This window comes from Furipterus horrens, unplaced genomic scaffold (assembly GCF_987537825.1).
Source record: "Furipterus horrens unplaced genomic scaffold, mFurHor1.1.pri manual_scaffold_11, whole genome shotgun sequence".
Classification (NCBI taxonomy): Eukaryota; Metazoa; Chordata; class Mammalia; order Chiroptera; family Furipteridae; genus Furipterus; species Furipterus horrens.
Genome location: NW_028327181.1, coordinates 44,182,302 through 44,200,648, shown reverse-complemented (window position 1 = coordinate 44,200,648; position 18,347 = coordinate 44,182,302). Strand labels below are relative to the sequence as shown.

The window sequence follows — 18,347 nt, the reverse complement described above, 5'->3', positions numbered from 1 at the left end:
CAGCACCCCCATCCTGAGAGCTGCTGAACTAGTGAAGCTGCCTCTACACACAAACCAGGTGGGAAAAGTAACTGCTTAACCTGGCCACGCCACTGATTCTTTAAATACCATCTTGGGCGAATAATTTCACTCTGATCCAGGCTCAGACTCAAAGAACCTCTTTGTAATTATGCAGCATGCACTCAAGAGGAATCATCATGATTATATCTGAGAGGGCCTCTTCTGACAAGATGTTAGCGGAATGGAGGGAAGAGGACAGATGCAAAGTAACTTCCGCGAAGCCTGAACACCCAGCTCTCTCTCGCCCGGCAGAGACAGGAACTACAGTGGTACCCCAGATTAGCCCTGGCCCCTGCCTGGATTCCAGGGCCCCCACAGCAGGCTGGGCAGGAAGCACTGACAGGGCAGTCCACACCCCCTCCCCAGGGGGTTCGCCCAGACCCCCACTAGTTTTCACGACCCTGGGAAACAGAGCAGGTTTCATGCTCAGTCCAACTGCAAAGACAAGGCAGATAAAAAAGGAAAAGCAAAAAATGTTCTGGTCACTACGGCAGTTTTGGCCTGTAACAAAATCAAAGTAAGTCACAAAGAAACCAAAAAACACTTCAAAGGATTCTCCATTTTATAAAGGCAACTGCAAAATGAGAAGAACCCAAAACTGAGCACATTAAGAAGAAAGTCAGGATACCTGAAAAGGTGGTTTTCCAACTAGGCATTGATAGATCACTGTTCCTATGCTCCATAAGTCTGCCTTAGCATCATAATGTTGAGACATGATAACCTCAGGAGCCTGGGGGTAAGAACATTTGAGAGACATGCAGTATGTTATTACATAATTAATATGCATAGCAGTATATTAATTAACTGGAAAAGGTCACACTGCTAACAAAACTAATAAAATAAAAACAACACACTGTGATATTTCCCTAATCAAAATGATACTGTAATGAATACAATGACATTTACTGGTAAATCTTGAAAAAATGTTGCATGAAAAGAAGCCGTAGAAACAAGCATTTCTATATATTATTATGTGCACATAAAACATAGTAAAAGTATTAAAATAATAATGAAGAAATATACACGCCAATTACAGGACACATAAAATACAGTAAGAGTATTAAAATAATAATAAAGAAATATACACACCAATTACAGGATAGAGATTACTTCTGGGTTATGAGAGTAGAAGAGTGGGGAATGGAAAAAGGGAGAGGTACAATAAGAACTTGGACTGTCTCTGAGATATTTTATTTCTTTCTAAAAAATAAGATCAAGGCAAACACGGCAAAATGTTAACTTTGTTAAATATAGATGGTAGGTACACAAGTGTTTTTGTTACATTATTTTTTTGTTATTTAAAAGCTTTTAAAGTAATAGAAAAACTGTACCACAAAACACAGTAATAAAAATCTTGCCCCGACCAAGTGGCTCAGTTGGTGGGAGCATCGACCTGTACACCAAAAAAGGTTGCAGGTTCGATCCCAGGTCAGGGCACATACCTAGGCTGTGGGTTTGATTCCGGTCAGGGTGCATACAGGAGGCAACCAACCAATCAATGTTTCTCTCACATGGATGTTTCTCTCTCTCTCCCCCTCCCTCTTTCCCTCTAAAAGAAATAAACATATCCTGGGGTGAAGATTTTTTAAAAACTGTTTTAAAAGCAAAGGCATTTGCCTGCTGCTTCGTTATAGCTGTTTTCCCACCTCTCATTAGATGTTGCTTTTTACAAATACCATCAATCGGGACAAACATTAAACAGAAATGTAAATATATTAAAAGTAGTGAATTTTATTTTCCAGGCACAGCATTTTTATTGTCTCTTGTAAATTTCTTATTGGGTCAATTTCCTTTAAAAATCAGCCAAAGCGCACTCTATCTTTAAAGCTATTAGTCCAAGGCTGGACTAATTTCATACTCAAAATGTACAAAATGATTTTTTAATTATATTAAATTAAAAAATTTATATGTAAGCAGTAAAACTGTGATCAACAAAGTAAATGTAATATATTTTTTTTAACTTTGATTACTAGTTCCCACAATTTCAAAGTTGATTTTAGATTAGATGAAATCCTAATTGAAGCCCTAGCTGGGTAGCTGAGTTGATTCGAGCATCATCCCTTATGATAGGGTTGTGGGTTCTATTCTTGGTCAGCGCACATACAAAAATCAACCAATGACGGCATAAGTAAGTGGAACAACAAATCAATGTTTCTTTCTCTCTCTCTGTCTCTGTCTCTCTCTCAAAGAAAAAGAAAAAGAAAAGAATCCTAATTGAAAATAAACCCATTTTAAACTTAGAATTGAAATAGGTACATGTATTTACTTCGCAGGATTCTGAAGTTCCAGAATTAAGGTATTTCTAGTCTACTACTTCACATTAGTTCAGGAGCTTCACAGCCTTCCCCTATCAGACCTGACACTATGCATATGAAAGGATTGAGAGGAAAGCTACCTAAGATTTTTCAGCTTTAAGTATGACACAGATGAAAAAAACTTCTACAATATAGGGGTCTTGTCAAGAGAGACAATGTGCAAAAGATTGGTATATCCTATAGCTGAAGAGGTGTCCCCGAAATGTTTCTTTAAGTATTCCTAATATTCCTAATATTACACATCAAGTACAGGATGACCATACTTCATCAATTTTAATTTTCAATTTAATTTAATAGGAAATTTCCACCACAATAATTTTTTTAAAAGAATAAAAACCAATGGGCAAGGATGACTAACTTCTACAGCCCACTAGGTCAAAGCAAAAGGTGTCTGTATTACAGCATTCTCAGTAAAACAATCAATGTCAGTGACATAAGTAACAGTTTGGGCTCAACGTCCGCTCCCACCCCACGTGGCAGCAGGCACGGTGCATGCACTGCAATGCGCACAGCTCTGCGAACACGGGAGGGCCAGACGCTCACTCACCATGTACATCGGGGACCCACACAGTGTCGCAGCCATCATGTTACTGTGTAGATAACGAGCAAAACCAAAATCCGCTATTCCACAAGATAAAAAAGAGAAAAGCAAATGATACCTTTGCTCACACTTAATACAGATCACGATTCTTCAAGATACAAGAGGGCACAAAAGAATTGTAAGCAATTAACAGGCATTATTTAAGACTGTTTACCAAAGAAAAAAGCAGCTACCTCAATTTTAACAAGCTAAGAAATAGAAGTAATCACCAGTTGTACAAGTCCCTGCTCCTCTCCTTGTAACCAAGGAGAAAGCACCAAATTTTGCAAGAGAAAACACTAATTGTAATAAATAATTCATTAATATAGCTCTTATTAAAACTGAACTGTCTTTCGTCCTCCAGATATCAGATGTAACCTACATAATAACAGAAATGTCTTAAAATATTGTTAAAAAATTATTTTTCTAACCACCAAAATAAAATTTAAAAAAATAAAAGGTCTAGCATTACAAACTGCTTCAAATAATTTTGAGATATAAGAGCACTAAAAAACCTGCCAAATAAGAAGTCTGTACTAAATGGTCTTTTAGATTTCTTGTGTTAAAATCCCATGAGTTGTAAAAAATCTGGGTTATTAATTTGCTGCCAACAACTGCAATACTTTGGCTTCCCTCTGGTGAGGAGGAGCGGGGTTCCCTGATGGGACTCGTAGGTAAGAGTTCCAAACAGGAGCGCTTTGGTCCTGTCTGAAATTCACCACCTGAGGCCAATCACGTCAAGGGTTCACATCTCACACACCTCGCTGAACTCAATAAAAATTTCCAAAATGCATCAACAAAACCGCTCATTCTAACAAAGTGAACTAAAATTACATAAAGGTACTGAGTCTCGAAGACAGTTTTTGCATGAAACAATACATGGCCACTTACCTATTTTGACGCGAATACCACTGACACCGGACTTCCTGCGACTGGCATAAGACAGCAAGATGTTCTGTGGCTTGAGATCCCTGTGGATTATCCCCTTGCTGTGCAGAATCCGCATGGCAGCTGCAATCTGATGCAGAAACACTCTGATGGTATCTTCACTGAGAGTGCCTTTAGCTGGGAGGGAAGGAGTCACATAAATATTTAAGTGTACAAAATCAAATACCATCTGCACATGCCATCATTATTAGAATTGAGCTGCTAAAGAGACCATGGAGAGAACTAGATTCACATTTTTTCCCTTTAATAATTTAAGTCTATGAAGAGATAGCAGATTTCTCAAAAGTTTTAATTAATTTGTTGTAAAGAGAACTGATTTACATTTGCACCTTTTGTTTTCACTGGTGTTCATTTTGTTTTTCCTTTCTCATCATTATTATTTTTTTAACAGGGTGCAGCATGAATGCACTCCCCCCACCCCGCCCGCTACCACAAATCATGCAGTCGGGTTTCCCACATTTGGGGACATCACGGGGTCAGCACATCGGAGTGCGATGGATAAGCCTCGCCCCGGGAAAGCCACTTCCGTGACCATGGGGTCTCCCCTGCCGGGTAAGAATCATTACTCTATTTTTATCTTTATTGTATTTTTTCCATCACCATTTGCATCCGTTCCACCCCCCACCCCCAGCAATCACCACACTGCCGTCCATGACTCTTAATACAACAGATGCTCAGCAAATGAGTCCCCTCTACAAGCCAAAAAACAAGTTCCCATCATATTAGTCAAACACCGGGGAGAAATGTCCATATTCAATTCCAACCATGACATGAGCACAAACTAGAGACAGGTGAAACCCTTGGACAGGGACACTTGCACACCACTGCCACTCGAACCTGTCAGGAACCCGGGTTCCTCCGGTCTCCCTCCTTCAGTCGCGCACCTGCCCACCCGCCTGTCCCATCATCCCACTGCAGCATCTTTCACAACTGAAGACACCTTTAAGAAGAAATGCTTAACCTGTTTTCACGGTGATAGAGGCAGCAGGAACACTGTTTTTGAGGATAGTCATTATTCAGCAGATGCCTCAGTGTTTCTATTTGTACGCTGGACTGTGCAATGCTAAATAGTTTGGCTTGGAGTCAGAGTGCCTTTGTTCAAATCCTAGCTCCTCTACCACTTACTGTCTGACTCTGTTAGCGGATCCTTCTGTGCCCGCCCCTCATCTATAAGAAGCAGAAAATAGGCTAGCCACTTTGGAAAATAGGCTCATCAAATCAGACAGCACAATCAGTCATGAAGACTTTAGATAAAGGCCTGGCACATAGGCACGCAAGTATAGTCTGTACGCAAATATAAACTTCTTATTGCAATGAATCTAAAAGTCACAAGTATAATTCCATGAAACCCCACTTGGGATTTAATATCCATGACCCTATCTAAATCGTCCATACAAATCTAGACTATGTTCTGTACTACCTTTCTATATGTGATTAAGATATGAAAATAACATTAACACTTGGAACAAGTAAAATATTATGGTTTTTAAATGACACATTAAGTGACACTTTATGTCTTTAACATCTTCAGATAAAATAAATCCTTCTGGTTTAAAAATTACCAAATACTTTTTTCAATGAGGGCTGTTTTTAACCTATCCCCATTTTTTAATTCTTTGAAGTTCTGTTTCTGATCCTCACTGTAAAAAAAAAAAAAAAATTCAAATACGCTAAGATATAAAAAGTAAAATCCTCCATAATCCCATACCCTGGAGATGAGTATTGTTTAAATTTGCAGTATATGATTCCAGAGCCACTTTCCTGCTAACGGCAATACATAAATTATTACATATTAATGAATGAGTCAAAGCTTTATTTTGGTAATGTTTTGCTTAAATTACATTGTAACAGTTAAAATGGATACTATGTTTTTCTTTCATTTCATTAATTTACATTATCATTCAATGGCTTAGAAAAATTTTTGCTACTTTAAATGATTGTAGCTACTTAGAACATATCTCTGCCCCATGACACACAACTGAATATACTTAAAATTTATTTAATTCAGAATCCAAATTCTAACACTGTTCCCCTGGGGGGAATTAAAGAACTAATTTAGTGTAGGCTACTTCTGGGTGCAACCTGTGGTAAAAATTCACATTATTTTTATGAACATGAGATGTGTATTTCTCAACACAATCCAATAAACTCAGATTCCCACGTTAAAAATTTAATGCACTGTCTCTCCGTATCACTGGGGGGCATGGTTCCAGGACCCCTGCCGATAATGAACACCACAGATGCTCAGGCTCCCCATAGGAAGTGGTGCACGGCAACGTCCGCCATCAGCATCCCGCATCTGCGGATTCCCAGTTTCAGATTGAAAATACTGTTTTCTGGTATCCAATCAAGACAGCGAAGTAGGTAAATGGTGTGCTCACTTCCTCCCATGACCACATCAAAATTACAGCCAAGTTAAGAGAACAATCAACCTGGAGAACCATCTGAAGACAAGCTGAATAGAAGTCCTATAGCCAGGGATATAAAGAAGCCACATCCAGCCTGGTAGGAGAGGTGGAGATGCAAAATGGGCTGGCCCCACACCCATGAGTGGCAGCTGGGAATCGGGAGGTGTATCAGTGACATCAAAGTCCCAGCCCCATGCTGAGCGTCCCAGCCCAGAGCACCACTGCCAGGAAGAGGAGCCACAACAGCTGGCTGTGACAGTCAGCAGGGCTTCTGTCTGTCCAGGTGAGCGGGAAGGCTGCTGGAAACCCGGGGGTCCTTTCAGGGCCCCTGCACAGACTCACTGGCCTGTAGGCACTCATCCTGGGCCCTGGCAGAGGGACAGAAGCTCGGGAAGCACCGGAGACACATGGGGAGAGTAGGGTGGCTGCAGCGAGGGTCGAAGGGACAGCTGCCATTGTCTCTGTGCTAAACATCCCTCCCACATGGCTGCCAACCCGCACCATCTTTCCTGGGTTGGATCCCCCACCCCCACAACCAAATCTTAGTCTGCATTAGCCTGGGGAACACCACAGCTCCAGCCTATCGACCCTCCGGGACCCTAACCCACCCAACAAAAGTGCTGCCAGAGGCTCTCTTGGTACCACGCAGCCAGCCCTGGCCTAAGCCACAGATTTCCTTAAAAACTCTCCAAGGTCCTCAGGCCCCACAGGCAGCAGATGGCCTTGGTGCAGCCTGAGCCTTTTGCTGAGTGGCCACGGACACAGCACTGCTGCCATATCTACATCTGCATCCACCTGGAGAGTCCCTGAGACCTGCCTCCCACAACTCAGGTGCCAGCAGAGGCTCTGTCAGTGGCTGTGCCTCATGGGCAGCTGGCAGAGGGCAGCGGCCGCAGTGAGCCCCGTGTCCTTTGCTAAGCAGCCGCAGGCCTGGCACCGGTGGCAGCTGGCCTTGATCTGCAGTGTGGCCTCTCCTACACACCTCCACAGCAGCACACCCAAAGGGCGGCCTTGGCATGCACCAGAGCCAGCCAAGGCGAGTCCCAGCGTACACGCACAGGAGCTGTCCACTGCGGTCACAGCCAGTCTTCCCAGCTGGTCGGCCTGAGGGCCAACCCCACCCACTGAGGTGCCAACAGCAATCAAGGCCCAACTACAACAGGAGGGCACACACAACCCACACAAAGGACACCCCTGGAGCGGCCGGCTCAGGTGAACAGGGAGGCTGCCCCACTGGGCCCCACAGGGCACCTCCTACATACGGCCACCGCACCAAGACAGGCAGATGGAGCAGATCTACCTAATACCTAGAAACAAACACAGAGATGTAATCGGAATGGAGAGACAAAGAAACATGCCCCAAAGGAAAGAACAGTAAAATCTCCAGAAAAAGAGCAAAATGAAATGGAGGCAAGCAAACTACCAGAAACAGAGCTCAAAGGACTGGAACTTAGTAAGAACTTCAACAAGAGATAGTAAGCAAAATAAAGAACACAGAAACCATAAGAAAGAAGCAGTCAGAAAGGAAGACTACAACCGCAATAAAGAACACACTAGAAGGGATCAACAACAGATTAGATGAGGCAGAGGACTGACAGCCATTTGGAAGATAAGGTATCAGAAAACATCCAATCAGAATAAAAAAGGAAAAAGAATTTTTAAAAATGAGTATGCTTTAAGGGACCTCTAGGGTAACATCCAGCGTAACAACCACCACATCACAGGGGTACCAGAGGAGTAGAGAAAGAGCAAAGGATTGAGAACCTATCTGAGGAAATAATGCCAGGACACTTCCTTAACCTGCCAAAAAAAATTAAAATAAAAGACAAGTCCAGAAGCGCAGAGAGTCAAAAGAGGATGAACCCAAAGAAGACCACACCAAGACACATCATAATCAGAATGGCATAAGGTAAGACAAAAAGAGAGTATAAAAAGCAGGAAGAGGCCCTGGCTGGTGTGGCTCAGTGGATTGAGCGCTGGCCTGTGAACCAAAAGGTTACGGTTTCGATTCCCAGTCAGGGCACACGCCTGGGTTGCAGGCCAGGTCCCCAGTTGGGGGCGTGTGAGAGGCAACCTTTCTCTCACACATTGATGTTTCTCTCCCTCTTTCTCTCTTCCTTCCCCCGCTCTCTAAAGATAAGTAAATAAAATCTAAAGTAACATATTTATAAAAAAAAAAAAAAAGCAGGAAGAGAAAGGCCGTTAATTACCTACAAGGGAGCTCCTTTAAAACAATGAAACTAGATCAGACCACCTTGTTACACCATATATAAGAATAAACTCAAAATGGAATAAAGACCTATATATATCACTCAAAACCATAAAACTCCTAGAGGAAAACATATGCAGTAAACACTCTGACAATGCTCTTAGGACATTTTTTTTCTGATATATCTCCTCGGGCAAGGGAGCAAAAGAAGAAATAAACAAATCGGACTACCAAACTATAGAGTGTTTTCACAGCAAAGGAAACCATCAACAAAACAAAAAGACAACCTACCAATTGAGAGAAGATATTCATCAATGAGACATCCAATAAAGGGTTTAATATTCCAAGTATATAAAGAACTCATACAACTTAACATCAAAAAAATGATCCAAGTAGCATATGAAAAGACGGCCAACAGACACAGGAAAAGATGCTCAATGTCACTAATCATCAGAGAGATGCAAATTAAAACCACAATGAGATGTCACTTCACACCTGTCAGGCTACCATCAATAAATGAACAAACAAATGCTGATCAGGATGTGGAAAAAGGGAATCCACCTGCATTGTTGGTGGGACTGTAAATTGATATGGCCATTATGGGAAACAATTAGGAAGTTTATCAAAAAATTAAAAATAGAACTACCTTTTGATCTAGCAATTCTATTTCTGGGTATTTATCCACTGAAATTCAAAACACTAATTTGTAAAGATAATATGCACCCCTATGTTCATTGTAGCATCACTTACAATTGCTAATATATGAAAGCAACCTAGTGGTCATCAATAGATAATTGTATTAAAAAGTTTGGTACATATATACAATGAAATATTACTCAGCCATAAAAAAGAACAAGATCTTACCATTTGCAACAATTTGGATGGACCTAGATGGTATTATACTAAATGAAATAAGTCAGGCAGAGAAAAGAGAAATACCATATGATTTCACTTGTATGAGGAATCTAAAGAACAAAATAAACAAACAAAACAGACTTACAGATATAGAGAACAAACTGAGGGTTGCCAGAGGGGAGGGCGTCAGGGGGATGAGAAGGTGAAGGATTAAGACAAACTGGTAGTTACAACAGTCATGGGATGTAAAGTGCAGCATAGGACCTAGAGTCAGTGATACTGTGATAACAATGTGTGGTGCCAGGCAGGTACCAGTCTTATCAGGGGAATCACTCGTGAATTATATATATGTCTAACCACTATGCTGTACCCCTGAAACTAATATAATATTGAATATCAACTTTAATTTAAAAAAATTTTTTTTTGCCCTGGCTGGTGTGGCTCAGTGGATTGAGCACTGGCCTGCAAACCGAAAGGTTGCTGGTTCAATTCCTGGTCAGGACATAGGCCTGGGTTGCAGGCCAGGTCTCCAACTGGGGACATGCAAGAGTCAACCAGTTGATGTATCTCTCACACATTGATATTTCTCTCCTTCTCCTTCTGCCTCCCTTCTCCTCCCTCTAAAAAATTAAATAAAATTTTTAAATGTTTTGAATTTAAAATAAAGAAAATACTGTTTCGATCCAGTTGCTTGAATCCAGTTGTCTGCATATGCAAAACCCAGGGATATGAAAGACAAACTATATTTTTTAAAAATCCATGCATAAGTGCACCTGTGCAGTTCAAACCCACATTGTTCAACAGTCAACTGTATACTTTATTTTTTAAGGTTTTATTTATTTATTTTCAGAGAGGTAAAAGGAAGGAGAAAGAGAGGGAGAGAAACATCGATGTGCAAGAGAAGCATCAGTTAGTTGCCTCTCCCACGCCCCCAACCAGAGACCTGGCCTGCAACCTAGGCATGTGCCCTGACTGGGAATTGAACCAGTGACCTTTTGGTTCATAGGCTGGTGCTCAATCCACTGAGCCACAGCAGCCAGGGTCAACTGTATTTTAAAGGTACTCCCAACATCAAAACTCTTTGAAATGAATGAATTCTTGAGCAAGTTAGCCCTTAGAGAGTAGGCTCAGCTGTCACTGCCACGCTTAATGTAGTCTACTAGAATTAACGTTAAAGTACAACTTACTAATTTAGAATTTGTTTTATTTTAAATTTGCTATTTGTTTTCTATCTTTCAAAAATGTGAAAGGGACTCCCAGCCAAGATGGAGGCCTAGACTGACACACTCCATCTCCCTCCACAACTAAGAAGGAATACCACTACCGCAAAACCAGAAATAACCAGAAGTTCCAGAAAATAAAGCTACATGGAAGTCCAACGTATGAAGTTATAAAGCACTGGTGCTCGTCCGAAGGGGTAGGAGGGGCGAAGCCGGGCCAGAGAGGTCAAGCTGTGCTGGCGGCAGCAGCCACGGTGCTGGCGGCGGGGTGTCGGTAGGCACAGACACCTGTATTTAGGGGGAGGTGAGAAGCACCTGGGGAGCACCCCCGGCTGCAGACCAAACCCGTCAGCTGGCGATTCCAACACCGGGGAAGGCAGACCCCCATTGCCTCGGACTGTGAGGGCTGGAGGGCGTGGGGACGGAGGAGGAGGTTCCCGGTCTCTCAGCGAAGAGTAAACAGTAGGAATCCATCTTGGACCCCCGCTCCCACACAAAACGCCATTGCATGGTAAGAAGGGTCACCTGGTAGTGATGCATGAATGGGGCTCCGCCCCCTATAGCATAGGAGGCGTGACAGCCCTGCCCAGGAAGCAAAGGTAAACACAAAACTGTCAGGCTGGCACAGATCGTGATAGAGATCCCGGTGACACAGCTGACCAGACAGCAAATATCTACCTAAGGACTCAGCAGACAGGAAACCTTTCTGAGGCTCAGTTCAGAGCTTTGGTTATAAGAAAGCTTACAGATTTGACGACAGATCTTAAACAAGACTGGGAAGGAATGAAGGCTAGTCCTGCTGAAATGAACAAAAACACTAGTGGTGAGGGAAAGAAAACCAGGGATCAAACCAACAAATCAGAACATAGGGAAGGAACAGTCAACCAGTGCAGAAAGAGGAAACAAAAAGTGAGGAAAATGAGGAGAGGCTCAGAAACCTATGGACAGCTATAAGCAGGCCAACATCCAAATCATAGGGTTGCCAGAAGGTGAAGAAGAAGATCTAGAAATTCAAAAGTTATGTGAAAAAATAATGAAGCAGAACTTCCCTCACTTGGGGAAGGAAATAGACTTACAGGTCCAGGAAGCACAGAGAGTTCCAAAAAAACTGGACCCAGGGGGAACCACACCAAGACACATTATAATCAAAGTGTCAAAAATTAAGGATAAAGAGAATCTTAAAAGCATCAAGAGAGGAGAATTATGTACGAAGGGGTCCCCATAAGACTAACAGCTGATTTCTCAAAGAAGACTCTATAGGCAAGAAGGGACTGGCAAGAAATATTCAAAGTAATGAAAAGCAAAAACCTACAACCATGATTACTCTATCCAGCGAAGCTGTCATTCAGAATAGAAGGGCAGAGAAAGTGCTTCCAGGACAAAGTAAAACTGAAGGAGTCCATCAGATCCAAACCACTGTTATATGAGATGTTAAAGGGACTTGTTTAGGAGAAAGAGGATCAAAACTATGAACATTAAAATGAAAACTGTATCACAACAACCAACAACAGAAGCTAGGGAATTGAAACAAAGGCAAACTAAGTAGGCAACGAGAGTGGGATAAGAATTATAGGTATGGGGAATATTTTGGGGGGAGGTCAGCAGGGAGGGGGAAGGGGGAAAGAGACGGAGATGGTACAGGAATTAAGAAGCATAGTAGGAGGGAGCGGAGTAGACAGGAAAATGTTGAGAAGAACTATACGTACAACCAATGAGCATGGACTAAGGGGGGGACAACTGAAGGGAGGGGGGTTACTGGGTGGAGGGGAACAAAGGGAAAAGAAATTGGGACAACTGTAACAGCATAATCAATAAAGCATATTTTTAAAAATGTGAAAGGTACTTTGTGCATTAAAGCAAGTAAAAGGACTACATAACTGTGTTGTGATATAATGGCATTAGACCTCCTAAACTTTTTAGACATTCCAGAACTTCTAGACCAGTGCTTTCAACAGAAATATAATGTGAGCCACACAGGTAACTAAATTTTCTAGTAGTCACATTTTAAAAAGGGAAAAGAGCCCTGGCTGGTGTGGCTCCGTGGATTGACTGCCGGCCTGCGGACCAGTGTTGCAGGTTTGAGTCCCAGTCAGAGCACGTGCCTGGGTTGCAGGCCACGTTCCCAGCTGGGGACATGCAAGAGGCTACCACACAGTGGTGTTTCTCTCCCTCTCTTTCTCCCTCCCTTCCCCTCTTTCTAAAAATAAATAATCTTTTTAAAAAAAGTGAAAAGAAACAGATGATATTAATATTATATATTTAATCTAATATATCTAAAATATTATCAAACTGGTAATATATCTAAAAATTATCCTCAAACTTGTAATCAATATAAAAACCTTGGCTCTGGCCAGGTAGCTCAGTTGGTTAGAATGTCATTCTAATAAACAAAGGTTACAGGTTCAATCTCCAGTCAGGGCACATATTCATGAATGCATAAATAAATGGGATGATAAATTGATGTTTCTCTCTGTGTCTTTAAAAAAAATCAATAAATAAAATGTTTTAAAAATATATTAAAAAACTTAATAAGATACCATCATTCTTTTCTTCCTGTGAAATGTTCAAAATCCAATGTGTATTTTATGTAACGGCACACTTCAATTCAGGCTAGCCAATGTGGTCAGTGGCCACCATATTGGACAGTATAGCTCTAGAGAATTTACTGAAAATGAAATCTGTTTTATATGTCTTTTCAAGCATTTTGAGACTACAAGTTCTGTGGCAGACTGTGTAAGCTGATTTCGCAATAGCGTCTTTGCAGTATGTATTTGTCACAGGCATTTTCCCCACAAAACTAATGGGCTATAAGGTAATTTTGCTTTAAAAAAAGATAAAATAACTGGTTGACGGTTTTGTTGTTGTTGCTGTTGTTACTGTTTGGTTTCGTTACTCCATTGATAAAGTTCTTGCTGTTACTCCCATTTTTATATTCTATATAGACCGAGGGCAGCCCTCCTAATGATCTATACAGTGGCAAGTAGATGTGGGGACTGAAATAGTCAGCATTTCTTTCAGGGGTGATGATGATGTCCCGAGCTGGTTTCTTTCTTTGCGGGCAAACAGTTGAGCCCACATTTCCCACAGAATGAAGACAAGTGCTTAGTTACAATCCACGAAGTAAAACCAGTTATTGGCCCAATATTGCCATGAATCTAAACACATTTTTAAATGCATATAAATATTTTATATTTCATAGGTGTTTTACATTTTGTTATTCATTTTTCATGTTTCATTATATCCTGTTTAAGGTCCCTTTTGTCGTGATTTTATCCTTTTCATGGCAAAATCGCCTACAGCCAGTTATTTGGACAAAACGTTTGTGGCAAAAATGCAGCAACGGTGTCTACAGCGAAGATGGTGAGGGTGGGGGCATGGAGAGCGGGGCAGACAGGGACCAGGAAGGGGTTAAATAATTTGATCAAACCACAGAGCAATTAAGTCATGTAAATAGTGGAGCTGCTGCACATCCGTTGTTCCCATGAGCTCTTCACTCCTCAGCCTCCCGCTCTGACACTACTGCTCTGGAATATCAAACACAGAGCTCAGCATCACGGACGCAGCTACTGTCAAAGCTAACTTAATCTGCCGTGAATAAAAGTTTTGTAAATGAATGCAACTGGTATTCTAACGGGGACCCTGAACTGATCAGGTGCCTCTCATTCTGCCCCCAGCAGGAAATGCTCTGATCTAGATCACTAAGAATGTCAAGGAGCTCAAGCCTGAGACTGAGGAGAAGGTGGATGCAAGGAGTTTTCTAGCTTCAACGCCTTTCCACCAGCATTAAGTTCCCGTGTCACTGCTTTCTACTAGTAAATTAAGTTTTGAAAAAGAAATTTTTTTTTTACCAAATTGACTTATTTATTAAAAAAAGAATCTGGAGTTGGGAAAAATACAAAAACACATATGTAATAAACTACCAAATTCAGGGTCATAGTTATCTCTAAAGGGGAAGGCAGCAATGGGACTACCAAAGGACTTACAGAGAGCTTCAACTGAATTTATAATTTCTTTTCTTTAAGTGGGGAGGGTAACACCAGTGTTCTTTATATTATTCTCTACACAGCTTTTGAATTCATCAATATTTTATATTTTAAAGATCTTTTAAATCTCATTTAAAAACATCCTCCTCTGAGGACATGTTTATTGATTTTAGAGAAGAGGGAGTGAGAATAGACAGACAGACAAACATCAATTGGTTGCCTCCCAGACATGCCCTGACCAGGGATCAAACCCATAGCCTAAGGACGTGCCCCAACCAGGAATCAAACACGCACACTCCTGGTGTACAGGACGACACTCCAACCATCTGAGCCACCAGGCCAGGGCTAAATCTCATTTTTAATTGCACTCCCTGATTACTAGGTGAAATTGAACATCTTAAATATGTTGTTTCTCTTTTGTAAACTGTCCATACTTTTTTGTGGCTGTATCTGTTGATGTCTTAGTGTTTATACCATCAATTACCATGATTATTTATAGGTTGAGTTATGAACCTTTTATTATATTTCTGCATATTTCTCTTGCATCTTCAAGGGACACAAGTAGATGCTTATTTCATCTAACATCATTTTAAAAATACTTTTGAGAGACACAATTTGACCTGAATGCTTATTATCCTACATGTTAACATTTTGGATACAGAATTTCAAGAACTATCTAATACTAAAATCTTATCTCTGTGCTAGGACATAATTTCAATGTTACCTTTAATCCCTTATAACATAATTTACATAAAACAGTCACATTAATCAACACATTCTTGGACACATCCTTCCATTACAATTTTCCTTTTACTGTGAGAGAAATGAAAGGGGCTAAAGGTTCACTGATGGCAACCCCGTAGAGTCCTCTGAAGAAGAGAAATCTATTTGATTTTTTTCTCTCTTGAGAAGAGGACCCACCTCTCAAACACTGTCAAAGAGAGGCATACACAAAGTGCTTATACACAGGTACAGTTTGAGAATAAAACCACAACAAACTATAATTAGTCAGCAAAGTGAACACAATTAAACAAGTACAAATATTTACCGAATGATTCTATGTAAGTGTACAAAACAAAGACTGTATTTTAGAATTAAACAGATTACAGTACTATCTTTATTGAACACTAATGCACAAAAATGTTACCTTGCAAATAATCTGCCAGGTCTCCACCATTGCAATACTGATATAGTAAAAAAAAGAAAAAAATTAAAATAAGTTTAAGATGAATTCAACCCATTATTAGTTAATTTTAATTAAAATTTCATTTGTATGTAATGTAAATCTAGTCTGAAAAATATAAGAACTAAAGGACCAAAAAAATTTAATACTATTTTCCATATAAAGTAGAATCTAAATCACTTAATTTATTAATTCAAAATCTCCAATAATCATTTACTTTCAATTTTAAAGTGTATATTAATCAAAAAGAATTTTAAATAAACAGAAGTTGAACACCACCTACCTCCATCACCAGGAAGACAGAGTTGGGTAATTCCTAAAAAGTAAACAATATTAAACATCATTTAGATTAGAAAAAAAATTAAGCACAAATTTAAAAAATAACCATTCTTGTTCATTATTAAACAAGTTTTAAAAAATCACAAAATCCACTAGCAAATGAAATTTTAAATCCCCAACACAGTGATTTAAGCATCTCAGCTTCAAAGCCAAATCAAGTTTTGATGACACCAGTGTAGTTGCCAAGAAGTTCCATTCTGTTCATAGGAAGAATGCAAGAGAGACCCATCTTTCGGTCAGGGTTACGGCAACCCTATCACTGGCAGAAGGAAGGGAGGACCCTCTTGTCCTCGGGGAAGCCCTGCTGCTCTGGATGTTTGTTATTGGCAGCAATGGCTTGGTACCCTCCCCAGCAACACGAAAGACACAATCTAATTTCTGGAATACATGATCCAGGCCACTTAATTTTTGTTTTTCTAGTCTTTATGTTTATTTGGAGGCAATCACATTATCTAGGAATTTTTGGCAATTTCCTTGAAAACGTGGTAACAGACTCATTTTAAGGAAATGATTTGAAAAATTTTACCCAGTCTCTCAAATTCATACAGCTCCAGTTCTGTTGCCTGGTTAAGCAATTCAATGAGGGATTAACTGATCCTTCAATAACAAATTTTAGAATGTTAACTGAATTTTAAATAGGGCTTCCCTACAGCTAAACTTGAGCCACTGTTCAAATGTGGTTTGAGAGGTAGCCCTTTCAAGTAGAACTCAGCTTCAACAAGACCCCAAATTCAAGAATAAGGTGTTCTATGGGGAACAAAGCGGGGACAGGGCAGAAAGGGGGTGGGTCCAGGGCAGTGCTCCTCGGAGGAGGGCCAGTCAGAGAATTATTTGGTACCAGCTCACAGTGAAATAACTACAAGAATTAGGAGTGAGAATTTTTAAACATTTAAAGTAAACAAAATGAGTTTATCTCTGCTGAACCTAATAATAAAAACTTTAAATATCTGTTTGTAGAACCTTTATTTCATTTTCATAATAATTCATTTTTAATGGAGTTTACACTAGCATCAGTTCACACAGATTAAAAATAAAAACTGGTGTCTCGCAGCAGCTGGGTTAGAGCACCTCTGGGCTACATGGAGCAAACAAGGGCTTCCACTAAGTGGTTCCACAGGTCCCCCAAGGGACTGGGGCCACAAGTCAGGGCCTGAATTAAATCATGTCCCACAACAGACTCAGTGACATCGGATGACTTACTTCACTCACTTCTCCAGAGGACTTGGTAAAAAACTGAAATATATCGTGCGCAGTTCTTTGACTCCCGCCCACCCACAGTGCATTCAGGCTCAGAAGAAGGCAACACCCCCAGCTCTGTGCTAGGGGATGCAGAACCCGGCTGCAGGTCTCACGCAGGCCTGGCGGCAGCACCCCCAAAACAAGTAAGAAAGGAGACAGAGACCAGAGTTCAGCAGAATAAGTCTGTAAGAAATAAATGCTTATTTTCTTTTTTTCATAAATAAAAACAGAAATGTATTTTTGTTTTTGTTAAGTAATCTCCACTGTGAACTAGTCTTAATCACAAAACCTTATCAGATCCAGGCCAAACTATCCTCTTATCCCCCAAAACACGAAGAAGTCACTAAACATGACTTTCAACAAAATTTCCTTTTTCTCCAGTAAAAAGTACAAAATATTATCTCAAATCAGTATTTAGTCAGATAATAATACGTTTACCTAATTACTGAAAAGAGAGCGAGGAATTCCTACAGGGAGGCTAAACAGCCATAAAGAACTTCTGTTCACTCAACATGAAGAAATCAAATTTCTATTTTAGTAGTGACAATTTGGGGGTTACATATAACCACTTAGTTTCCCCCATTCATTCATTTGCTCATTCAGTAGGTACTAAATAAGATGGGAAAAAGTGTTCAGTTTTTAATGAAACCAATCAAGTCATCTATAAACAAATTGAAGCTCAAATGGTACTGGAGCACCAGGGAAGAACCTGAAGAGATGCTTGCTGGGCCGGAAAAGCCGGGACGTGAGGCGAGTGTGGCCTGTGAGCCACGCCACCGAGGGTCGGCCGCAGCCGAACACGCAGTCACCCTCCCTTCCTCATACCGAGAAAACCTCATCCTCAGCTACTCCCCTGGACTTCCACCAGCAAAATGAAACAGTGAAGTTCATCCTATCGTTCCCCTACTCAATCTCCTCATAACTAAGTTAAAAACCAAATCTCCAAAAAGGCAAAAAAAAAGATACTGTTATGAACTTTATGCCAGTATTCCAAAATTTAGATGAAAT

General features: G+C 40.6%; 1 protein-coding gene and 1 non-coding gene across 2 annotated transcripts in view; both read right to left on the bottom strand.

Annotated features, from left to right (window-relative positions):
• Positions 1-18,347, bottom strand: part of ULK2 (unc-51 like autophagy activating kinase 2) — a 113,678-nt gene that overhangs the window by 79,768 nt on the left and 15,563 nt on the right. Inside the window, exons 4-8 of the mRNA XM_090291807.1 lie at positions 16,045-16,077; positions 15,726-15,762; positions 3,847-4,020; positions 2,923-2,996; positions 689-790 (exon numbers count right to left, since the gene is read on the bottom strand). Coding sequence (XP_090147933.1) covers positions 689-790; positions 2,923-2,996; positions 3,847-4,020; positions 15,726-15,762; positions 16,045-16,077 — 420 coding nt within the window. The remainder of the gene's footprint in view (positions 1-688; positions 791-2,922; positions 2,997-3,846; positions 4,021-15,725; positions 15,763-16,044; positions 16,078-18,347) is intronic.
• Positions 4,292-4,463, bottom strand: LOC149997439 (U1 spliceosomal RNA). The gene has a single exon (XR_016507361.1). It is a non-coding gene; the product is annotated as a U1 spliceosomal RNA (small nuclear RNA).